The 26,146-nt window shown below is 41.4% G+C and overlaps 1 protein-coding gene across 1 annotated transcript in view; it reads left to right on the top strand.

The window, feature by feature from the left end:
- Positions 1 to 3,725: 3,725 nt before the first annotated feature.
- LOC103187011 (adenylate cyclase type 1) overlaps positions 3,726 to 26,146 on the top strand; it is a 129,555-nt gene continuing 107,134 nt past the window's right edge. The window contains exons 1-4 of the mRNA XM_042332456.1: positions 3,726 to 4,328; positions 6,945 to 7,094; positions 13,616 to 13,734; positions 20,884 to 20,995. Of these exons, the coding sequence (XP_042188390.1) occupies positions 3,735 to 4,328; positions 6,945 to 7,094; positions 13,616 to 13,734; positions 20,884 to 20,995 (975 nt within the window). The 5' untranslated portion in view covers positions 3,726 to 3,734. The remainder of the gene's footprint in view (positions 4,329 to 6,944; positions 7,095 to 13,615; positions 13,735 to 20,883; positions 20,996 to 26,146) is intronic.

The raw sequence follows: 26,146 nt of genomic DNA, 5'->3' as shown, positions 1-26,146 counted from the left end.
TATAATCTTGTTGTTGTTGTATCTAAATTTGGTGATAGTACTATATTAGGGATATAGTAAACTGTGAGGAACAAGTTTGAAGATTGCAAGATGTCACAAATAGCAGAGTAAGTAGATAAGTGGAATTCAATAAAGAGAAAGGGAATTTCCATGTATATGTGGGATGCATGGAATCCTCAGTTTGGTTTCAGTACTCTGAAGCATGGCGATGGGTTTCCGCATGTATCAGATGGCCGGCTGACCAAAAAAAGTAATTTTCAATACGTTCAACAAGGACTTTATGTAATTAATTGCTTTTGATCAGAAACACAATATAGTCTCAATCTATATGTATCCAATGGGGTCAGACACCCATCTGAATACTCCAATTTTGGTTACTCTTCATCTGAGTCAAGCATCAGGATTAGATCTCAGTCCAATGGTACAGTAACAACTTACATTTATATAGCATCCTTCTTGTAGGATAACATCTCGGAGCTGTCAACCAAAATGGTACTAGCAGAATTTTCCACTAACTACTGAAAGCCACTTGTAGTGAATTCCATTGCCAACTACCTCTTTTTCGCCCCGAATGCCACAGTAAAGTGATAAAATGATACTTTGAATGCAATTTACCACATTAGGGTAAATTCCTTAAGTATTGAATAGGAATTATCCATTATACATATGACAAAGGGTTCTCCCTCCCCATCCCCAACATCATTCCCAATCTGTGAAGTGGGTTTCTGCACTTGACTTGGAAATTAACAACAACAACTTGCATTTATATAGCGCCTTCCACGCCGGGTGGCGTCCCAGAGCGCTTAAAGATTAAGGAAATTAAGGATTTTGACAATTCAATGCCACCATTGAGAAATTCATTGTACTGCACAACTCATGGACCTTGGCACAGAGAACAGTTTGTAATCTGCCTCTGACATTTCTGAGCAATTCACAACCAATATTTTGGAATTACCAAATTTAAATTAAACCCCAGTATGTCCTGGTTTCGTAAATGTTGGTAAAGTTTCCTTTTTTTCAAATGAAGACAGTTCATCCTTTAAATATTATACAGTATCATACAGAAGACTTTGTATACCTGTTGTAGCTTAGCGCAATGACAGTTTGAGTTGTACACATTAAGCTGTTAAGCATTTAAGTAGACAAGACAGATATGCAGTAAGACAGATATAGTATACTGCATTATTTTTTCCGCCTGCGTGCAATTATATCTGGACTCAATTACCTGACAATCTGCGAGTACTGCCCAATAGATTATATATTAAGGAAGAGATGTTAACATTTTGCAAAGATGCCCTGCTATCATTGAGGAAAGCTATCAGTAGAGTGAACAAAACATGTGTTTGGACACCAGGTGCTAATGATGCTTACCCAACAATCTCAGTTCTCTCCATTTGATCGACAAACGTTATTCACATGAAAGGATTTGCCTGTCAATTCCAGATTAGGTTTTGGATGCAAGAAGATTAGGAACAACATCCAGATTTATGCAATGATGCTCTCTAGTTTTACACTCGCATTTCCGTTTGCCCCCACACGTGTCTACATTAGCTTGTCCTGCAGAGAAACAGAATACTTTCCAGCACAGACTAAAATACTCTTTGTTTTTTTTCTTAATCGGATCAATTCATGAGCCATACCACTTGATGCAAGTAGATAAATCGAGGTGTACCACATGGGCAACTGTGTAATCAGGCTTTGAGCTGGGACACTTACTGTATTGATTAATAATTGTGTCATTCAATGTTGTAACCATGTGCTCACTTGCCTTTATACATTTCGATCTATTTCCTAAAATAAAAATCTTCTGAATTTTGACTGAGATGGAAAATTAGATTGCATGTCAGCACCAAGTGTATTTTTGCCTACAAACTAGTCCGACTGTAAAATAGCATTAAAGAAGGGGGATTGGGGTAAATGAACTGCCCACAGATGATGTTCCCCAATGTGTGTGTGTGTGTGTGTGGGGGGGGGGGGGGGGGAGGTGTTGTGATCTCAAATCTGGTGGAAAAGCTCAGCAAAACACTTGAAACGTTTATAGAAGAAAAGAATCTGAATGGAAACAGGGACAGGGAGCTTTGCTGACTGGCTGGTGGCAGTCAGAGCAACAGTCTTGAGAACATAGCTCCATCCTGCGGTTTCATGTCTAAGGAGAGAATTCAACACTGTCACATCCACTGAGATGACCCTATTAATACCCAACACCTGCGACTGAACCTGTCCCATCCGCACAGTTAATATTTGTCTCGTTCGAAAAAAAAATAAAGCACATTCATACAACAGAGTGATGAGGGATGTGCTGAAATATAACACGAGATGAATTGAAAGGCTTCTCGTGTTCATTCTCTCTCTCTGTCTCTTCTTTTTCCTCTCGTTCTTTCTTTCTTTCTTTTTTCTTTCTTTCTCTCTCTCTCTCTCTCTCTGTGTTTCTCTGTGTTTCTCACTAAAACTCGCTCCGGTTCTGTTAGGATCTGGAACTGGGACTTGTTATGGTCCGCCAGGAAGTAAGTAACCTTTCACTTCTGTTGGCTGAGAGTTCCTGACATCCTCGTCGTTTAAAAAGTGCTGAACATCTGAGGCAAAATCCTGACTGTTTGTGCACAGAGATGGGGTGGGACAGCGAGCGGCGCAGGGCTCATGGATGGGTCCCACTGCTGTGAATTTCCCACTGTGTTTATCTGTTGCACATTAAGGCGGAGAGGGAGGGAGTGAGAGGGAGGGAGGGAGGGAGAGAGGGAGTGAGAAAGAGGGAGGGAGTGAGTGAGTGAGTGAGTGGGAGGGAGGGAGGGAGGGAGAGAGAGAGAGAGAGAGAGGGAGTGAGTGAGTGAGTGAGTGAGTGAGTGAGGGGGGAGGGAGAGAGAGGAGGAGGGAGGGAGGGAGGGAGAGGGAGGGAGGGAGGGAGGGAGAGTGAGTGAGTGAGTGAGTGAGTGAGAGGGAGGGAGAGAGAGAGAGAGGGGGATGGAGGGAAGGAGGGAGAAGGAGAGTGAGTGAAGGAGAGAGTGAGAGGGAGGGAGGCTGTGTGACTCCTGGGGGAGTATCCTGGTACCGTCTTGGGAGCTGTTGGATACAAGACGTGAGTGGTATCCTCGGGGCAGTGCGCAGGCGGCGGCGTTCATCGGTCCCCACAGCACAGCACAGCACAGACAGACAGACAGACAGACAGGGCTGTGGGTGAGGATGGGATCAGCCGCGGCTCTGAGCTCTCCCGGTGTCTGAGTCTGTGACTGTGTGTGTGTGTGTGTGTGTGAGGCAGGAACCACAGGCGACCAGTCTCCAGCCCCCGGTGGGGCATTTGTTTTTTTTTTGGGTGGGGGGTGGGAGAGGGAGGGAGGGAGGGAGGGAGGAGGGTAAAAAAAAATCTACCATCTGATCTCAAGCTCGTCAACTTTGTTCTGCTGTGAGTGAGTGAGAGTGAGTGAGTGTGAGTGAGTGAGTGAGTGAGTGCGTGTCCTGGTGCTGCGGTTCTCCCCCCCTCTCAATGAGAGCCCTGCGGTACGAGCAGCAGTCCGGCCGCCGCGCTCCCCCCACCCCTCCCCTCCCCTCCCCTCCCCTCACCGGCCGTCAGCTCCCGGCGCGGCTCCTGCGCACCTCTCCCCCCCCCCTCCTCCCTCCACCTCCTCCTCTCTCCCTCTCTCTCCCCCTCTCCTCTCTCTCTCTCTCCGTTATGAGGAGCGCCGGAGCCGCAGTCGGGACCACTCGCTGAAGGGTCGCGCGCGGCAGTGAATGGCAGTGACATGGAGGAGGCGCCGTTCCACAAAGTCAGGACCAGGAGGAAGCGCTGCCCCTGCGCCCCCGGGTCGCCGCTGGACGCCGTCGACTGCGAGGACGAGTTCGACTGCAAGGAGCTGGAGTCCCTGTTCCAGACTTACAACCTGAAGCTGGAGCAGACCGCCACCCTGAAAGCCCTGGCCGTGCTCATCGTCATGACCGCCACCCTGGCCGTGGTGGAGCTGATGGCCGGTCCCAGGCTGACCATCTCCAAGGGGTCCCACCCGGTGCACTGCATCATCTTCGTCTCGCTCTTCATCGTGACCAACGTCAAGTACCTGCAGGTCACGCAGCTGCAGCAGATCGTCAAGCTCACTCTGCTCTTCGCCTTCACTTTTTCTTTCCTCTGCTGCCCCTTCTCGCTCGGAGCCCACGGCTTGGAGCCGTCCAGCTCCCCGGAGCGCGGCATGTGGCAGCTCATGCTGGTGACTTTCGTGGCCTATTCCCTCCTGCCCGTGCGGACCTTGCTGGCCGTGGTCTTCGGGCTGATGGTGGCTGTTTCTCACCTCATCGTGACCGCCACCTCGGTGACGTCCGAGAGGCAACGCTTCTGGCGCACTGTAAGTCCAGCTCCATCCACACACACATATACACAGACATATACACACAGACAGACACACACATATACACACACAGACACACACAGACACATATACACACACACAGACACACACATATACACACACACAGACACACACATACACATATACACACACAGACACACACACACACACACATATACACACACACACACACACATATACACACACACACACATATACACACACACACACACACACATAGACACACACATACACACACACACATATACACACATATATACACACACACAGACAGACACATATACACACACACAGACACACACATATACACACACACACAGACACACACATATACACACACACACAGATACACATATACACACACACACACACACACATATACACACACACATATACACACACACACATATACACACACACAGACACATACACGCACACACACACCTGTCTCGTTGCTCCTCCACAATTATGATGGCCCCAATATATCTTCCAAACACTTCCCCCCTCCAAAAAAAACACTTACTTTTTTTAAAAATCAATGCCATAACTTTTTTTTAAAAGGGGGTGTTCCAGACCTTTTTCGTTGTTGGGTTTGATTTCTTCATTAAAACAGAGGCAGAGAGGATTTGCCTTTCTTTGCCTTTGCCTTTTCTTTTTTATCCCCCTCCCCCCCCCCCCCCCAAAAAAAAAGAAGCTTAAAAACTTCACCCATGTTTAAAGGGCTGAAGTTCTGAGTTGGACGATCCCCAGAGGGACCCGCCTGCAGCAACTTGGCTCTGAACACCTGGTCAAAGCCAGCAGTTTGGTTCCATGGTGAGTTAGGGGATAAATATCTCATCAAACACACACACACACACACACACACACACCAAATATCTCCCTTGAATCTTCTTTTAATATTGGTTTGATTTGCAATCACAACATGGAATCCATTGGGATGGTGAGGTGCAGATCACATCTCTGCAGTGAACCCCACTTTCCATGTAAATTCAGGAGCAAATCAAAGGGATACTTTTCGACTGCAAATGCCTTTGTGAAGGATTCACCTCTTATTTCTCTCCCTGTCTGGAGAGTGATTATAATAATAATAATAATAATAATCCTTGCATTTGATATAGCGCTTTTCACGTCTTCTAGACGTCTCAAAGCGCTTCACAGAATATGCTGTAAAGTGAATTGATTGTATATTTGTGGGCGAACGCGGCAGCCAATTGCGCACAGCAATGTCCCACAAACAGTCATGGATTGAAAATGACCAATTTATTATTATTTTGGTTTTGGAGGGATTATTATTAGGTGTGTGGAGTAAGGAAACTTGCCCAAGGTTTCGCCCTCTGCCTGGAATTGAACTCAGGTCTCTCGCTTGCAAAGCGAGTGCTCTAACCACTGAGCTACAGGACTCCACTAATGATAGAGGAGCACCGGCTCCATTAATCGCTTTATCCCCAACATTGCTGCTGGTGCTCCACACACACCGTGTTAATGGTCAGTTTAACACCTATTGAACAATAATAATTTGGTCACTTCAATCCACCACTGTTTGTGGGACATTGCAGTGCGCAATTGGCTGCCGCGTTTCGCCCACAAATATACGGTCACTTCACTTTACGGTATATTCTGTGAAGCGCTTTGAGACGTCGAGAAGACATGAAAAGCGCTGTATCAAATGCAATGATTATTACTATTATCGTGACTCAAAAGCTCATGAAACCATCACATTAAAATGAAAGACACACATGGTCTTGTTTTTATGAATGAATGGGATTTTTGTACGGATCGGGAGGAGAAACACGGCTGTCACTTCCCAAATGTCGAAAGAATATATCATTAACTTTCTGCTAAACCTCAACCCAAACCCCTAAGTACCAGAGGTAACTGATTTTGCTGACCATAATAATACTTTGCAGTTAATTTGCGTCTCTACGTGATTCAAATCTTTATCAACTTTTGCTTTTTTTTAAAAAAAAATGCCAACCCATGTAATCGATGTTGACTGACAATTCAAAATTGGTTACTTGAAGCTTTTTTGAGCACTGATATCAGGACCAGGACTGGCATCGAGGGACGATTTCTCGAAACACTTGCTGGCTTGAAGCACTGGCCACATGGGGGGCAAGTGGGCAATCGAGGAAAGTTTGCAGCCAAAGCCCCATCACAGCACTGAGTAACCCGAGCCATGGAGAGGACTCAGGGAGTGAGGCGAGTGGGAAGCCTCGGACAGGCACAGAATCCACCGACAACCAGTGCATTGAGGTTTAATGATCCTGAGCAATAACAACACGAGTTGTCGTGTGTGTGTATATATATATATATATATATACACACACACAGCGCTTTCCACATGGGGAGGACGTCTCGGAGCGCTTCAAACACTGGCAGTCAGAGCTTGGGGAAGGGAGAGGGTGAATGTGGTCGAAATAACAGGCTCAGTTAATGCAAGATGGTGCTTCGTGTACTCATGTACACGCCATCGTCACTCGTGTGTATATGTGATTGCAGATCTCATAAATCGAGCTGTTTCTCTCTCTCTGTGTGTGTGTGTGTGTGTGTGTCTCTGGTAAGAGCAATGATCGTTGTTGTGTTTCTCTGCAGCTTGTGGCCAACGCTGTTCTGTTTGCCAGTGTGAACGTGTCCGGGGTGTTTGTGAGGATACTGACTGAGAGGGCACAGAGGAAAGCCTTTCTCCAAGCCAGGAACTACATCGAGGAGCGACTCCGCTTAGAAGATGAGAACGAGAAACAGGTAAAGTGGGTTCGATCTGAAACACAGAGGTGGAGCATTGAGAGAGAGAGAGAGAGAGAGAGAGAGTGAGAGAGAGAGAGAAAGAGAGAGAAACCTCATCCTTAAAAGGAAAGAACCGAAGAAAAACATGCAATAGTGAAGTGTGAAAAGGGGAATGAAAATGCAAGATTAAAGAATTGTTTTTTGTGTAAAAAAAAGGTCTATTCCTACAAGGACGTTAAACAAATTTAACCCAAAACATTTTTAAAAAATATGGAAAGTGCAACGTGAAACTTGAGCCCTACTGCATTTAATTACTGAACAGGCAAAATATAATAACGCAGGAAAAATAACAAGTCTCGATCCCGGTTTTAAACTATAGAAGTTGGGCAGATTGAAGCTTGGCAGATGCTGAATGCCTTTTTTTGTCGCTTGCAATTAGATCCCCTTTTATCCCATGAAATCCTAACTCACAACAACCTAACCAAGTCCCCAGCTGTGACCTTCTACAAACACTCGCATTGATACACAATACTCATATCTCCCGAAGCGTTTTCTTTTGTTGGCGAATCGATAGGTTTACGCAGTATTTATAGAATCCAAAAGGGTCTCTAACCTGTGCCATATAATGGGAGAACATCACAAAACAGCTGGAAGGATGTTTGAAGAAATGTTGATTTTCTGTTGACTTGTGATTCATAAAACGCCTTTTATATATTTATAGTCTTCAAAAAGAGAACTATTGGAGAAAGACTATAGTGTCCCTTAACCTATTTGTTTTGATAATTTGCAAAAAGATGGGTTAAGGGACACATTTCATGCCATATAATACAGTACTGATGTAACCCCTTTGTTGGTTTGGTGAAGGACAAATTCACTTGAAAAATGCAGGCAAATCATTATCAAATTAGTCATTCACTATTCAATTGTGGGTTGAAGGCCAACATCAGGACTTTGAACTCACACAGCTTCAGCTGACAGTCCAATGGAGTGCTGGGTGCAATGCTTTGTTAGAGATGCTGTACTTGGGAAACATCTAACTGAGGTCCTGCCTCCTGTTTGGGAGAGCATTAACATCCCATATCACTATTTGAAAAGTGAAGAGAGTTTCTCCCGGTGTCCTGAACAGTAATGCCCCAGGAAGAAAATGGTTATTCATTTGATGGCTGTTTGTAACACATTGGTTTCCGCATTCACCTAAAAAATACACTAATCACTTGACAGTAAAAATCCTGAGAGGTGCTTTGAGACTTCCACCCAATGTGAAAAATTCTATATCAAGGATTATTACTGTGAATGATAAGTTTGCTTTGATAGACAGAATAAAGTAAATGACTGATTACAGGTAAAGAATTTTGCACGGGAAACTGTCCTGCACATTACAAAAGACAAGAAGGGATGGCATTCCCACTGAATTCAAGAACAACCCTATATATATCTTGTTCTCCATAAATGTAAATTCCATTGTGGAGTCTTGTAACTCAGTGGTTAGAGCACTTGCCTCACAAGCGAAAGACCTGGGTCCGATTCCCAGCAGGGCGAAATGCTGGGCAAGTTTCCTTACTCCACACGCCTCTGTTTACCTTGCAGTAAGTAGGAACCTGGTTATCAGTCGATTGGCAGATCGCTTTTCTGCGGGGTAATAATTTCTTCTAAAAAACCCCAATAAATTGGTCACTCAATCCACAACTGTTTGTGGGACACTGCTGTGCGCAATTGGCTGCCACGTTTCGCTCACAATACAGTCAATTTACTTTACGGTATAAAGTGAAGTGCTTTGAGATGTCTTGAAGACATGATGAGGTGCTATATGAAATGCAAGAATTATTATTATTGTTATAACAATAACAAATTGGATTTATATAGAGCTTTCACGTCGAGAGGACGTCCCAATGCACTGGACAATGAGGATTTTGAACCTGAGCTGTGGTTTGGGATCAGAGAGGGGTTGAGAGCAAAGGAGGTGGAGGAGGGAAGATGACTGAAGGCATGGTTGAAATGGAAGGTCTTAAGATGGACCTTGAATGAGGCAAGGGAGGGGCTCTGGGATGGAGTGCCAGAGGGTGGGGGTGGAAAGGCTGAATACCTGACCGCCGAGAGTGGAGTGGGAAAGGTGGGGGATGTGTAGCAGCCCAGTGTCTTAATGTACTCAGTGGTCCATTCAGATATCTCTTGAGCACAATATTCACCTGGGACTGAACATACTCAGTGATAAGTTATAATATAAATTTACATTCATATAATGCCTTTCACATTGGGAGGATGTCCCAAGATGCTTGGTCATTATGGCACGGCACCCGAGTTGGGGGTGGGAGCCAAGTCGGGGAGGGGGGACATTTGACTGAATCCATGGTTAAAGAGGAAGGTCTTAAGGTAGAATAAAAAAAAATGCTCTCTAATAATAGTTTCTTAATCAGATACTTTTGGATCTGACTACCGGAAGTTGCAGTTGAAGCAAAAAAAACAACGTATTTAGGAGAAAACTTGATGATAATCTGAGGGAGAAGGGAATGGAGAGGTATGGGAGAGAGGATGAGGAGAATGGAGGCTTGTGTGGAGTATAAACAACAGCACGGGCTAGTTGGGCAAAAATGTCTGTTTCCGTGCTGCAACTTTCTATGTATTTATAATAATAATAATAGTCCTTGCAGTTGATATAGCACCTCATCGTGTTGTTGAGACATTTCAAAGTGCTTCACAAAATATACTATAAAGTGAATTGCTTGTTTTTAGCTATGCAATTAACATATTTAATAGATCTCCAAGGAAACCATACCATGATTTTAAACTAAAAATATTTCAAAATGTTCAGAAAATATCATTATGGATAAAATATTTGATTAATTTAAATTGTTTTCCTTTCTAACCCTAATTGAACATTTACCATTGAAGAGAATACTGGAAAGATGCTCATTGTGGTAGTTTCTCTCTGGGGCTGCGCATAATAATAATAATCCTTGCATTATATGTAGCACTTCTAGTATCAAAACGTTTCACAATGCTTGCCATGTAATTGCTATGAAGTGTAGTGACTGTCTTATTTGCAGGCAAACACAGCTTTCAATTTGCACATTGCAAGGTCCTAAAAACAGCCCTGAAGTGATTGCTGAATTTTAACTGAATGATTGTTGGTCAGGATACTGGGAATCTTGAGATATTTAACATCCACCTGAACAGGCAGATGGGACCTCACAGCAACATATAGTGTAAACTTAAACTTATTTATCCAGATACTGTCAGTTACACCTTTCCTGACGTTGATTGGTGCAGCCACCAATTTGTACAGTGTCTGGAGTGTAGTAATGTGAGCTGGCAGCCCAGAGCACACAACCAGCTCTGCATTGATTTCCATCTGTGTCCAATGGAAGTGAAGCAGAGCACTATACATTCACACCTAAGGGCATGATAAAGGCTTCACTACACAGTGGCAAATACCGGTTATGCTTTATCATTATTAAAGAATCAATCGGCTGAAATTTTATATGTTTTTAGGCTTGAAAAGAATATTGTCCTAAAATTTAAGATGGTGTTTTGAAAACAGTCTTGAATTCAGCCTTCATTTTGAAGCTAACTTCACAGCAGTACTGAGAAAGAACTGTGGAAAATCAACTTTGAAATTAAGACTGCATTTAAGATTACTTGGATGTAATGGTAATGTCAGATAGCAAGAGCCCTATGGGCCATATTTGCTCAGGATTTACAACCTCACTTTATCTGTATAATTGCAAACTGATCAGAAGCAGGATTTTAATGCCTAGTTTATCCTGCCCAGAGTGATTGGCAGGAAGAGCAGCATATAATTTGTGTTTGGGCATATGATTTTTAAAATTTCAACATCATAAGGTGGGCATTAAACAGTTAAGAATAATAGGCGATTGATTCAAAACTTAGATAACTGCTCCAATTCAGTGTGTAACTGTACATTGAATGAGTTCAGTGGTCTATAGCAGAGCCATTCCTTGGGGCTTGCTATGTAGGTTAATACATCCACTTTCAACAAGAGCTTGTAAGACAGGCTTTACAGAAGAGTCCTTTTCCGGAGGTTAATGCTGGCTTGATACTGCCTGGGGCAAAGCTGCTTTGCTCCCAGCAGTACAGCTACATTGAGCAGGAAGGCTAATTTATACTTCCAGCTCTACACAGTGTATTTGCTTCGATTCAGGACCAAACTTGATCTTGGCATTCTGTGCAAGTGTAGCTTAATGCATTGTGGAGAACACATGCCAAAGGTGGATGTTTCCTTTTATAATAATAGTAAGCCTTGCATTTGATTTAGCACTTTGTCATTTTGAAAGGTCTCAAATTGTTTCAAAAAGAGTTTCTTTAAAATGCATTGACTATGTATTTGTAGGTGAACGCAGCAGACAATTTGCACACAGCCACATTCCATAAACATCCTTTAAGTGAATCTTTTTTTTCCCTGTGGGATTGTTGGCCATGGTATCTGGCAAATCTTCTCGTTTAAAATAATGCAGTGAGATTTTTAAAGCCGACTTGAACAGACAGATGGGACCTTGGTTTTACACACCATCTGAAGCACCTCAGACAATTCAGCTCTTCCCTCTGGACCTCAGTATTTGGAAAAGTGATGCAGCCATTAAGGTTTTGACAGATCTACCACATTTTTTATGCCAATCATAAGCCAAACGAATTTCTGACAATATAGTAATAATAATCATAATCCTTGCATTTGATATAGCGCCTTAATTCTGTTTACCTAGCAGTAAGTAGGAACCCGGTTGTTAGTTGATTGGCAGATCGCTTTTCCGGGGATACTATATCTGGTAGTCCATAATAATCCCTTAAAAAAAAGGTAATAATTTGGCCACTCAATCCATGACTGTTTGTGGGACACTGCTGGGTGCAATTGGCTGCCGAGTTTCACCCACAAAATGTAGTCAATTCACTTTACAGTATAATCTGTGAAGTGCATTGAGACGTTTCGAAGACGTGATAAGGCGTTATATCAAATGCAAGGAGTATTATTATTAAAAATAAAGGTTCAGTTCTAGGGTAGAACAAGCACTGTATTTATAGACCCTTTAATCTTGGCAAATTTACTGAACTTTTGACCATAGATAAACATTTTGCATTTTCAAATGGCTATATAGAGTAACACATTCAGATTACCATATTTTTGCATTTGATTTGTGTTTCAGTGCATTCGCTAAACACTGTAAACCACTCTGACATTTCACTTCTCTATTGTCATCTGAGCCTGGTTCAGTTGGTAGCACTCTCACCTCCGAGAGTGTGGGTTGTAAATCATCTTAGATGACTCTCCAGTGTAATGCTTGGTGGGGGCTGTGGGGATGCTGCTACGTTGGCCTGACCTTTGGATGAGATATTAATGGCTGTTGCATTTGCCTACAAATTACAGTTACTACACTTATAGCGTTCAGTTTACAGTATACTCTGTGAAGCGCGTTAATAATTATAATAATAATAATAATAATCCTTGCATTTGATATAGCGCTTTTCACGTCTTCTTTTGTGGGCGAACGAGGCAGCCAATTGTGCACAGCAATGTCCCACAAACAGTCATGGATTGAAAATGACCAATTTATTATTGGTTTTGTTTTTGGAGGGATTATTATTAGGTGTGTGGAGTAAGGAAACTTGCCCAAGGTTTTGCCCTGCCTAGAATTGAACTAAGGTCTCTCACTTGCAAAGCGAGTGCTCTAACCACTGAGCTTTGAAATGTCTCGAAGACATAATAAGGAGCTATATCAAATGCAAGGATTATTATTAATTCCTGTGAAGCACTTTGAAACATCTCAACAGCACGATAAGGCGCTACATCAGATGGAAGGACTTTTATATTAGTATACCTCTGAGGTATGCTTAGATTATCTCATAAATTAATAATGGTGTGAGCACAGAACATATTGATTTCAAAGATGTTGTTGTATACTGGAAATGTAGCCATTTGTCGTTGCAGAATAAATTTATTTGTGAGCTTAGTGTGTTTATGTGCAAAATCTTTGTTAAAACTATTGGATCAATTCACCTTGTAATGATTTATCCCAAAAGCCCCATAAAATACCTGTAAACAATACATTTCATTTCCAAATTTCATAATAGTTTCCTTCAGGAAGAAATCTATATTCTTCTTACGCTGACTTACCTTGCAACATACACAACGTCCTGTCATTGTGCAGTAAGGCAGTGCTTTGAAGAGTTGCAGCAGTAGAGATCACATTCATTTTCCATAGATCACATAGGAACAGGAATAGGCCATTCAGCCTGTTGAGCTTGTTCTGCCATTTTATTAGATCATGACAGATCTTTTAATCCTATTTCCTTGCCTTTTCTTCATATTCCTTAATACCCGTACATCCCAAGTATAAATATCTACCTAATTCAATTTTAAACATCTCACGGAATTCTGCATCTGGGTGGGCTAGAGTTGTGGATAAATATAAATAAGTTAAGTAACTATAGTCATTTCTCGAATCTTGCACAAAGGAGTGTAAGTCACTTTGAACTGATCGCATCTCAGAAGCATTTTTACATTTCTCCGGATTTGTGATTTTCTGCAGGAAAGACTTCTAATGAGCCTGCTTCCCAGAAATGTAGCAATGGAAATGAAGGAAGATTTCCTGAAACCTCCGGAAAGGATATTTCACAAAATATACATCCAAAGACACGACAATGTCAGGTAGCACAATGTGCCTTTTTCACCGAGATCTTGAACGTGTATTATTCTCTGTGTAAATCTAGGTTTTGCATGTGGTTAATCACCTGAGGAATCCTGAACTGAAAGTCCATAGCATCTTGTAATATACATGTTTTAAGTATTTGTCACTTAATGGAGAACTGACTGCCAGAAACTATCAGTTTATGTAGCTCTCACAGACACAATGGCCTGAATGGTCGTCTGTGCCATGAATTCATGTGGTTCTATGGTTAAGCTGTTGTTAATGCAGGAAAAAAACATCAACACACTAAAGAGGAAACTTGATGCATCCATGAAAGGGAAGGGAATACAGGGATACAGGAATACAGGTGAGACTCATGTGGAATATAAACACCAGATGGACTAGTTGGGCCAAATGGCTATTTCAGTATTGTACATTCTGTGTCATTCTATGGAGAGTACATTATCACAACAAGACATCCCAGTTAATCTCTCTTCCCTTTCCTACCTTGGTTTTGCATAAATTTTCATAGATTGTGCAGCATAGAAACAAACAAGTGGAGTCCTGTAGCTCAGTGGTTAGAGCACTCGCCTTGCAAGCGAGAGACCTGAGTTCAATTCCAGGCAGAGCGAAACCTTGGGCAAGTTTCCTTACTCCACACGCCTAATAATAATTCCTCCAAAACAAAACAATAATAAATTGGTCATTTTCAATCCCCGACTGTTTGTGGGACATTGCTGTGCGCAATTGGCTGCCGCGTTCGCCCACAAATATACAGTCAATTCACTTTACAGTCTATTCTGTGAAGCGCTTTGGGACGTCCTCCCGACGTCAAAAGCGCTATATCAAATGCAAGGATTATTATTATTATTATTATTATTAAGCCATGCATCCCAACTGGTTCATGCCAGTGGTTATATTTTACTTTGAGTCTCCACCCACTCCCTATTTTCCCCCATAGTCTTCTATTCCCCTCTCCCTCATGTGAAGGTCCAACTTCCTCTTGAATGCAGTTATTCCATGGGCTTCAACCACTGCTTCAGACAGTGAGTTCCACATTCTCAGCACGCTCTGCGTGAAAAAATCTTACTAAATTCTCTTTTAGATCCCCTAGTCGGTATCTTATACTTGCTAAAATGTGTTTGCCAAAAGGGTGGTGTTGCAGCTATTAAGACGGTTGGCTGCACTTTTATATCCTGCTGCCACACAGATCCTAGCATTTTCGTGCTATTTGTGAAAAGCAACTAAACTCAGCTTTTAAAGGTAACCCCACAAGGTTAATAAAATAAATCAAAATGAAACATCGAAGGATAGTTGACAATTCATCAAAATTATTAAGAGAAGCCACAGTCTTTACTTTTAAAGGGACCTTGCGGCGATATAACGAGTGATATAGAACAGAATGCTATTGCTGAACTACCCTGTTGATAGATATGGCACTTTGCATTGCATTGCAGTGGAAACCCAAAAATACTTTTTTAAAAGCCAGACAGAATTGGCAAAGCACCATGCTACCATTTGTTGCCATTAGTGCTTCTGTTGATTGACTTACTCAGTTAATTTGCAAGACAATTTATTAGATGAAAATGGGCCTGTAAATGAAGAATAAGAATCAGTGCAGTTACTTTGACAACATTAAGTGCTTATTGTTTTATTTCAGCAATTAGAACGATAACAGCTGGTGCATTTAGTTCAGATACAAGTAGCTATAATGGAGAGAGTTCAATGAGGAGCACTAGGAACTTCTGTTTAAAGTATTTCAAATATTAATGTTCTAAATTTAAGTAGCTCTAATAACTTCATAACTTAATAGAAGAGTTGTTTACAGGATAATGAATTCTTGATCTGTCTGTGAGGCAAACATAGTTTATTACATTAATAATCTTTGCCTTTGATGTCTTACCTTTCACGTAGGGAGGATGTCTTGTTTTTGGTAAGGCGGGTGTCTGACACATTCCGAAACCCATTACCTTAAGAGTACCCAAACCAAACTTTTGGAAAAGATAAATTGTGGGATTGGAATGTGCACTCTCTCCCTGGAGGGACACATCCTGTTTACCTAATTCCAGAAAGTATTAGGCACCGGTTGGCAAGAGCCAAGGCTTGGAGACCCCAGAGTGTGTGTTGGGGTACTGCTGGAGTCTGACCAGCTAAAACCACATAGCTTGCTATTGATAGCACTGTGTGGCAAGAGCAGAACCTTACATAGATCAGATCTATGTTAACCATGGAATGAGTGTACATACACATCCTTGCACAATAATGTACTGTTAATTTTGCCAATGGAGCCTGAAATACCTGACTCCTGTAATTGGAAATATATCAAGTTGATACACCGGAATGTAATCTGGAGAATCGTTCCTGAGAGTCAGCTTGATATCCTTCCAGACACCGGCAGTATCCTATTTATAATAGTCACTACTGAAGTCATTTCCTGCACATTGTGCGCATGCATGCTGTGTACAGGAAGTGTCACTGACACCATTTCCTGCACATGATCAACATCTATGTGCTGCACACGGGTACTATGTGCAAGGAATATGCTAGCGGCAACCTGACGATCTGGAAGTCAGCCATATGCTTTAGTGCTTTAGTTATTGAACCTGTCATGTTATGATGAGGTTCCCCTGTAGCAAGCAATGGTATTTCAGTGTATCCCTTTAACTGGTGGAGTTTCAAAGAACTGTCTTATGTTTCTGGGGACTGAAATAAGTCATGGACTCTCAAGGTCATTTCATATAAATGTAATGTAAAATAAAGCAATTCAAGCGATTATTGTAATTGTATTCAAATCGTATATTATGGTATCTCAGAATGACTTGTGCAACCTTTCATGTAAAAGTTCAGATACCTGCTGTGTGAATAGACTCAATCAAAATCGTGATATTTTGTATGAAGTTTGTATGAAGTAATTAAAATAAGTAATTTAAATAATTTTAAAGCATTTTAAAAATCTTTGAAATTGTAATAGACAAGGGTCTGAACATTCCAGGGATTAGAATAAGCTTCATTGTCAAATTCAAAATAACTTTCACATTCATTTCAGTAGATTTTTTTAAAAAAAAATTGCGGTTAAAAATATAAATACTGAATGTAGTTGGATATTTATCAATCGTTATGAATTATTTATTTGTCAGTCAATTTTGTTTAAAGTTCTAGCCAACAATTCCCCAAATAAAATTATTCATTCACTTCATATTTTTGGGTCATTGCTGTGCCCCCCCCAAAAAACAGTTACTTTACAGTAAATCCTGTGAAGCACTTTGGACATCCTGCCGACAAGATTGATGCTATACCAATCATATAATTACATTATATTATTATATGATAAAAAATGCTTCTGAAATATACAAATTGTTGTAACCTTTTTTAACCCAATCAACAATCATGTTCAGCACTTCGTACTATTGTAACATAGACCAGTCGTGTGTGAAAACGTGCCCTAGTTTAAAAATGTGCTTAACACAGAATTTTGTTATGCAAAGTTAGAAGGTACAATATTTCTATATGACACAAGTCATTTCTGTCAAACAAGGCTACTGATTATCTATAATAGAAAGCTTATAAAGAAACCAAGATTTGGACCGCTGAAAGATATTCTGAATTAAATTCACAGTGGCTGATTCAGAAGTTAGAATAATGAAAGTTACTTTGCTGTGAATTCAAAATAGTTCTCATAGTTAAGGAACAAATGATCAAGAGTAAAAAAAAGGTTAATATTCTTGGAAGTCTTTTCTATCATAATAGTATAACAACAGTGCTCCAGGAGTATTTACTCTTAAGTTATTTTAATATCACAAACAATAAAATGTAAAGTTTCAGTTTGGATTTCTTTATAATGGGGATTTTTAAAATAAATATACTGTTGAAATCCTGTTGAGCTATGGGAATTCCACTCTGAAAGTAGAGGTTATATGTCCCTCCTTTCAACATAGACTGAAATTATATGTTCCACTAAAATTCAGATTAAACACGTTATTAAATTTAGCAGTTCTCAAGACGTGGTTAGTTTAGGTTTAGCAGATTTTGTGCAACAGAGGAAATGTTGGTCACCTTTACTTTAACATATATGAGACTTTAAAAATATTGTATAACTGTAACTGACTATTTACATATTGAAAGCATTTTTAATAAATAAATCTTAAGCAAAACAAATGGGGAAGATTTCCGTTGCTAATTATCTCTGCTAATGTGTTCTTGCGGATGTCTGGAAGCTCCCATCACAGTGTGAATGTTGTGTGAGTCAGTTGGGAGAGTGCCAGGCGAAATGGAGGGCACAGTGCACCATTCTTTCACAGATTTGCCCAGATGTGCAAGCAATGTGGGTGTGCTTCTACAGCACATTAAAGACCCTCCTCACGGTGTTATACAACAGATCCCGCTGCTAATGCCCTTGTTAATACAGCTGTTAAATCAGATTACTTTTGAAGTCAATTCCAATTAAACAAACGGAAGCAACTGTGACTTCATTTTCACATCAGCTGAATTAATGAATTATTGTAATTGGATCGAGTACTATTATTAAAACACGCTATCTGCTTTAAGTTGGTGTATAACCAGAGTTGATTAATTCTGTTCTCTTTGGGACAGCGCTATATTAAATAAACATTTGCAACTAAAATAATATGCAATGAGTTTAATGTAAAGTTTTGTAATGTTTCCAAATACTCAATTAAAATGATTATTATAGCTTCATTCACTCCCCATATTTGCAATTAAAAATCCAAGTTTCCTGTTCTAAAACTCCCAAGGTAGCTAAGCCTGAGTACTCAAACATTTTGAAATCCTTTTGTGTATATTATGGTCACATTTCACGAAGCCTTTTTGTGGAATGCAATTTAAAACCATTCTAAGTCATAAGCAGGTAATAAATATGTTTGAGATATGCCATTAATGAGCTCACTTTAAAATATTGGAACTCATTTACTTTGGAGAAGATATTCATTCTACTCTGGGAAATAAATATTTCTCTTGCTGGTCTCAATTTCTAGGTTCTAATGGTCTCTATTATTTGGCACTAGCTCATGCATTTATCATTGGAACAAACTGGCATTTTAAGAGGGAGGTCGACCTAACACTTAAACTAAGGCTCAAGTGACAATATTATGAAAATAGTGAGAAAATGTGAATCTCCTACCAAATTAAAATAGCCTTGATGAAAGTGTTTCATAAATGTGCCTTAAGGCAAATTAATCTGTTTATTTACACATTTACTGTAAAGTCCAATTTTGTCAAACAGTACAGCTTTAATACTAGTTAATTAGTGATTTTGCTTACATATGCTATAATGTCACTTGATTCTTTCTTCAATAGCATTTAAAAAATACTGGGTTCTGAGTGGTTTAATACTCCTCACATTTGGATGCTATTCAACTGAGCACTGGGGAGTGAGCCCAGTTCCAACACCCTTCGTGTTTATACTGGAGCATTACTAATCAAGCTGCTACTGAAACCATTTCCTCCCATTTATATTGAATGTTTAGCTGCCAAGAGTGAAGGACAAATGCAGCTTAATGAGTGTGCATGTACTCAAGGGGTGGTGTGTCTATTCAGAATGTGAAGGGAAACTCTCAGTGTCCTTGCCAACAATCCTCCAGATAAATTGGTCATTCATTTTATGGCTATTTGTGGGATATTGATAAGCACAAAGTGGCAGCTCTATTTTCCTACAAATACACATTTAGCAACAATTCCCTATGATGCAATTTGAGGAGTTTTTACATTAAAGACATTATAACAAATTCAAGAATTATTATTATAGGTGGTGAATATTGTCAATTAAGTGAAATTCAGTGTTAAAACAGTATAATTGTGGTTTGAAGATACAGCCATGAATATAGAATCACAATTGCAGAATTCCTTTCTTTATAGAACTAGTGAGGCATGATAGTTGCCATGGATCCTTTCCAGTGTCATTTACAAGAATGCAAAATGGTCACTCTGGGTTTATTCACTGGATATATGTGGCTCTAACTTATATTTGGTTAGTCTAGTATCTCCTGACGAAGATCGGAAAATGATTACAACAACAACTTGCATTTATATAGCATCCTTCACCCGGGGTAGCATCCCGGAGTACTTGACAGTGGTGGAGTCTGACGCCGAGCCAAGGGGAGAGGGAGGGGGGAGGTAACCGTAAGCACAATCAAAAAGGAAGGTCTTTAGGAGGGATTTGAAGGTGGGGAGGGAGGGGACAAGGCGGAGGGATTGAGGGAGAGAGTTCCAGAATTTCAGGGCATGCTGGCTGAAGGCACGGCCATTGATGGTGGGGCAGAAGGGATGAAGGGCTAACAGGAGGCTGGAGCTAGCTGAGCAGAGGCAGTGGCAGGTGGAGTGGGGGGGGTAAGCAGATCGGATAGGTAGGGAGTTACAACGGCATGAAGGGATTTGAAAACGAGTGAGAGTGTCTTGAAATTGATCCATTCAATAATTGGGAGCCCGTGGAGCCTGGCAAGGACTGGTGTGATGGGAGTACAGAAGTTTGTGAGGATGGAGAGAGAGGACGTCATTTGTTACTTTGATGAGCGCTGTCTCTGTGCTGTGGGCAGTGTGAATACCGGACTGGAGGGGAGTGGAGGGGGAGGTGTGAGTGAATTTGATTAGCAATGATGCATTCCAAAACTTTGCCCACGATGGGCAGGTTTGAGATGGGTCTGAAGTTTGTGAGTTTGGAGGGAATCGAGGGTAACTTTTTAAGGAGAGGAGTGATAACAGCGGTTTGGAGGGGGAGTGGGACAGAGCCTGTGGAGAGGAACTGGTTGATTGTGTCAGTCAGCAGTGGGCAGTGGAGGGGGAGTTGAGTGACCAGAAGCTGGGTGGGGAGGGGGGGGTTGATGCAACAGGTGGTGGGCTTCATCTGGGGGATGGTGAGGGAAAGGGAGGAGGAAGAGATGTGGGCAAAGGAGTGTAGGGTGGGGGCTGTGGTAGGAGCCGTGGTAGGAGGAGAGGATCATACTATTATTCAGAAGTATGGGCCTTATTTCAAAACATATTTTAACACAGTTTCTCAAATAAGGGATGGAATGCATTTTTGGAGTATCACAATTTTGATCCCTTATGTTTCAAATAGTCATGTTGCTTGGTAGAATCTTTACTATTTCGCTTGCAATTATTCGGAGACCCGAATACAATAACACTGTGCTGACATTTGGTTCCTTTTCTTTCCCCAGCATTCTGTTTGCAGATATAGTTGGCTTCACAAGCTTGGCATCCCAGTGCACCGCACAGGAACTGGTCAAACTATTAAATGAGCTTTTTGGCAAGTTTGATGAGCTAGCTACGGTAAGTGGACCTTTTTTAAGCAGCATTCTCATTAATGTTCCTTTTGTACTTATTTAGCTTTCACTCGTTTTGATTTATCCGTGATTACTGATAAGATTAGAACACTGGCCAGTTGGGTTCCCTGCCGCTTGCAATTCTATGTAATTTTGAGTGTTTATCTGCTTGGATTAATTTTGTAAAATGATATTGAAGCCTATGAGACCATCTCCTGAATATAGAAAAAGACCAACAAGTAATGACCATCAGAGGAATGCTCACCACAGTATGTTATTGACTTAAACATGAACTGGCAATATGAGACTTGTAGTGAAACAAGTCTTACAAAGAACATTAAATTCTTTGTTAAATTCTTTATGATTCTAAATATAGAATTAATACTCCACGTGAGCTCACAACTCGCCTATTGCTTCTCCTTAAAGCCATTCCTCTTAAACTCTCTTTCAGATTTGCTGGTGACTATCTTTTATGATATATTTGCTGTACATTTACAACTTGAATAGAATTATGGAATTGTAGAAGCCCATTATATTTTTGTTATCCCACTGTTCTTGTTGATCATACCAATCAGATACAAAAAAAAATTACCGCCCTTTTTGAAAGGCAAATTTTTTGAAATTTGTTGCCAGCAAAAGAAAATTATAATATTTTTCAGTAAAAATGGTCAAATTCCTCAGGCATAAAACATAATTCATTATTATCTTATCGTACTTCAATCCATATTTAACTTTTTCAATTCCTACAAATATCTTCCTTTTATTGGGAACCAAAATATGGCGATTTCAAATGTTAATCTTTGAATAAAGAATCTGGAAGCACTTTGCACTGACTTGTGAGAACTCTTTCCAATGTGAACTACTTTTGAAGTGGAGTTCCTGTGAGTTGGAGTGAATTTCCTGATGTACTAAGAGTCTACACATAGATTTTGTAATTCAGGAGTTCTGTTTGAAATTGTTGCCTTTTAGATTGTTCTTTTTAAGGCATAAAAAGGACCCTCCTTAGGCTTTACCCTCAGATAAAGGACTCACACCTCCAGGTTTTTTGGAATGTACTTTTTAGATGTTATCCTTCATTCTGGGAGATATCAGCTCTTCCAATCCTTTGCACCAGTTTGCCAATCTCCTGCAGTGAGATAGTGTGGCTCCTGATGCATCTCCCTCTCCCAGCGCAGCTCAGATCAATAATTGAGCTGAGTGGGGAATTAAAGCTGTGTTCTTCCTCAGGATACCACAAATTCATGCTGCAATGTGCACTGCAATATATTTTACTGTAATATTCTGGAAAGTATTGGACACCCATAACAATAATAATAATGCAGAAGAGGTTGTTTTCAAGTCAGTTTGAAATATTAGGATTTGAAGAGAACTAGAGTGGCAGCTAGAGTAGATACCCTGAAAAGTTACAAGTCCTCATGGGCTCTGAGTGACTACACCAGATAGGATGATATTGGACACTTCAGAAGCACTTCTCTTATTCAATCAAGGTCGCTCTTTGTTATATAGCAACACTGTTGGGTTCACGTGAGTTACTTGATTTTGTAATAGATTCAATTGGATTTAAAATTCCTCAAATATTCAACAGTCGGATTATCTTGATTATGTTACCATTTATAGCCCAGTTCAGTTCAGAATTCCGAATCTTGATTTTTTTTTCAATTACAAAACTACAATGTTTCATTATTAAGCTGAAATGCAAAGTAATCTTGAAATTTATATTTACTTGTAGAATTGTTGTTTCAGTTTTATTTTATGCTTTTATAGCTAGTTCTAGCACAGAAACTAATCAGTATCCTCTGGAAAATTGTGCCTAAATTCTTTGTAATTATGGCATGAAATACAATTCAATGTAAATAATAATCCCAAGTGAGTCATTTCAAGAGATCATAATATGTCTAGAATTATAGAAGCAAAGCTCAAGATTTGAATATTTGCTAAGCTTGAATGTTATATGAACCTTCTTATCTCGAGAGTTAATTATTTTGATTTGTATATGGTTACTATTTTGCCTTTTTGCCCTTGTCCAGAAAATGGACTAAGCTGACAAGTTGCAAATTTGAGCCTGAACATGAGGGGGAGGGGAGTGGGGATGGGGATGGGAAGTGGGGGTGGATCTGTGTTAATGCTCCTGACCTAGGAATTAGAATTCATTAGAATACATTAGAATATAGAGCACAGAAACAGGCCATTCGGCCCAACTGGTCTATGCTGGTGTTTATGCTTCACATGAGCCTCCTCTTGCCCTTCCTCAAGCCTTCAAGCATAACCTTCTATTCCTTTCTCCCTCATGTAACTATTTAATATTCCCTTAAACTGGAAGTATAACATTTCATATGGCAAGAGTATTAAACCTCCCTGGATCCATCTCTACTCCCAAATTACCGCCCCATCTCCAACCTCCCTTTCCTCTTCAAGGTCCTTCCTCTCCCACCACTCCCTTCACGAACTCCTCCAATCGGGTTTCCGTTCCGCCCACGGCACAGAAACCGCCCTGATCAAAGTAACAAATGACATTTTGTCCATCTGTGACCAGGGTTCCCTCTGCCTCCTCATCCTCCTTGAACTCTCTGCTGCCTTCGACACCATTGACCACTCAATCCTCATCCACTGCCTCTCCTCTCACCTCAACCTTCATGGCTCTATCCTTGACTGGTTCAGATTGTATCTCTCACACCGCCTCCACTTCATCCACACAAACAGTTTCTCCTCTCCCGCATTATCTCGTGCGGCATTCCTCAGGGATCTGTCCTTGGTCGCCTCCTCTTCAATATCTATATGCTGCCTCTTGGTGGTCAACTTCCACATGAATGTGGATGACATGCAACTTTACCTCTCTGCCTCCACCCTTGACTCCAGGACCACTGCTGTCCTGACTGAATGTCTGTCAGAAATCAAGTCTTGGATGAGAGCTAACTTTCTTCAGTTGAACGGCAACAAGACCGAGGCTCTCCTGATTGGCTCCCATCAGTGCCTCCATATCTCAGGAGCTGACAGCATTACCATCCATGGTTGCACACTTCACCATACTAAGCCAGTTCAGAACCTTGGCATCTTGTTTGACCCTCAACTATCCTTTCTATCCCACGTCCATGCCATGACCGCTATGCCATCCCCCATCTCCGTAACATCACCCAGCTCCACCATTGTTTCCCAACACAGGCTGCCGGAACCCTCATATGTGCGTTCATAACATCCAGGCTTGATTATGCAAACTCCTTGCTTGTCGGCCTCCCCAACTCCGCCCTCCATAGGCTGCAGATCATCCAGAACTCTGTAGTCTGTGTCCTCTCCCGCACCGGACTCTGTGATCCTATCACCCCCATCCTCGCCCAACTCCACTGGCTTCCCATCACACAGAGGATATAGTTCAAGATCCTGGTCCTCACCTTCAAAGCCCTCCATTGTCTTGCTCCCCCTACCTCTGTGATCTCCTAACCCCCTACCTTGCTGCTTCACATCCCCCGCCTCACCCGCCCCACCATCGGCGGGCGAGCCTTCTGCCACTTGGCCCCCATCTTCTGAAATTCCATCCTACAGTCCCTCCACCTCACCCCCTCCCTTGCCTCCTTCAAGCCCCATCTCAAGACCCTCCTCTTCAACTGTGCTTTCAATCACCCTGCTTCCCCCCTGCTCTCCACTCTCCCCAATCCTGACCTGCAGCTCGGGTCCGAAACTCTGACTGTCCAGCGCCTTGGGACGTCCTCCTGACACGAAAGATGCCTTAGAGAAAGTTTAAGGGAATTTGTTTATTCTCAGATCTCTCCTCGTTAGCGTATTTGATTAATCACTGAATATGGGATCAGATAGTTCAAATGCCAATGGGTTCATCCATCTCTTCAACCATTTAGCCTCTTTCAAAGTCATTAAATGAATTCAGCAATTGTAGGTGTTCCCTATATAATGCTAGTGGGTTCAATTGGCTTGAATTAAAGAAGAGCTGTTAATGATGGCCTATGTTGTTCATCAATGAAACTTAGGAAGCATAAATGGCTTTAACCCTGTGATTTAAAATTATACACTGGCCAAATGTTATAAAAAGTATCCATGCTGGAAACTGTAGTTATCACTATTTTATCAACAGAACACTGAGACTGCATTAGTGCCTGAAGTTCAGCAAAACTATCTATATTATTAATGAAATTTATAAAGAGGGGAATGGTCACTCAGGTATTTGACACACTTGGAAACCCATCACCATACTTAAGAGTATCCAAACCGATTAAGAGTTTTATATATGCAGGCCACTTACAAATGGAAATTTCTCTGTGTCTGGAATGGAATGCACACTCTCTCTATCGGAGGACCATACCCTACTTCCCAAATTCCATGGGGTATTAAGCGCAGATTGGTTAAAGCCAAAGCTTGGGGTTCCCATAGTGTACACTGGTTTACTGTTGGAATTCGTCTTGCAAAAACCGCATAGGCTTCCATTGAGAGCACTTTCTGCTCTCCTGTCCAGTTCGAACCACTCTACCCGTTAGGGCTTTGACTTGCAGGGTTAACAGCTGAAGGGGAAGAATCCCTCTCAGTGACTGATCTGCCCTTCCAAGTCACACCCATGATCCAGACTCTCTGCTCTACAATCAGTGCTCCACTAGAGCACTGTGGAGTCATTTAGCTGAACAACTGGATTACTGGGACTACTACGGAGGGTTGATTCAACTTCAACATTTCATTGTGAAGAACACCATCTTGGAGCCCGCTCAGCTCCAAGGACACCCTGGTTATCTCACCACCTGCACCTTCCTCCACCTACCCCCCCCCCACCCACCCTCCCAAAGAAAAGGAAGATGTGCTTGTTTTCCTGTAAATGTGCATTCTTATTATTGCAGTGTTTGTGCAATCTGTAATTGTGGCGTTTACAGGCAATTGGTTGTATCTTCATTGAAGTGAATTCCAGGCAGGGCGAAACCTTGGGCAAGTTTCCTTACTCCACACGCCTGATCCCTCCACATCCCTCCAAAACAAAACAATAATAAAAAATTGGTCATTTTCAATCCACAACTGTTTATGGGACACCGCAGTGTGCAATTGGCTGCCACGTTTCGCCCACAAATGTACGGTCAATTCACTTTACAGTCTATTCTGCGAAGCGCTTGGAGATGTCGAGAAGATGTGAAAAGTGCTATATCAATTGCAAGGATTATTATTATAAGTC

This window comes from Callorhinchus milii, unplaced genomic scaffold (genome assembly GCF_018977255.1).
Source record: "Callorhinchus milii isolate IMCB2004 unplaced genomic scaffold, IMCB_Cmil_1.0 Scaffold2, whole genome shotgun sequence".
In the NCBI taxonomy this organism is placed as follows: domain Eukaryota; kingdom Metazoa; phylum Chordata; class Chondrichthyes; order Chimaeriformes; family Callorhinchidae; genus Callorhinchus; species Callorhinchus milii.
Note: the sequence above shows the minus strand (reverse complement) of the source record. Positions and strands in the feature narration are given on the sequence as shown.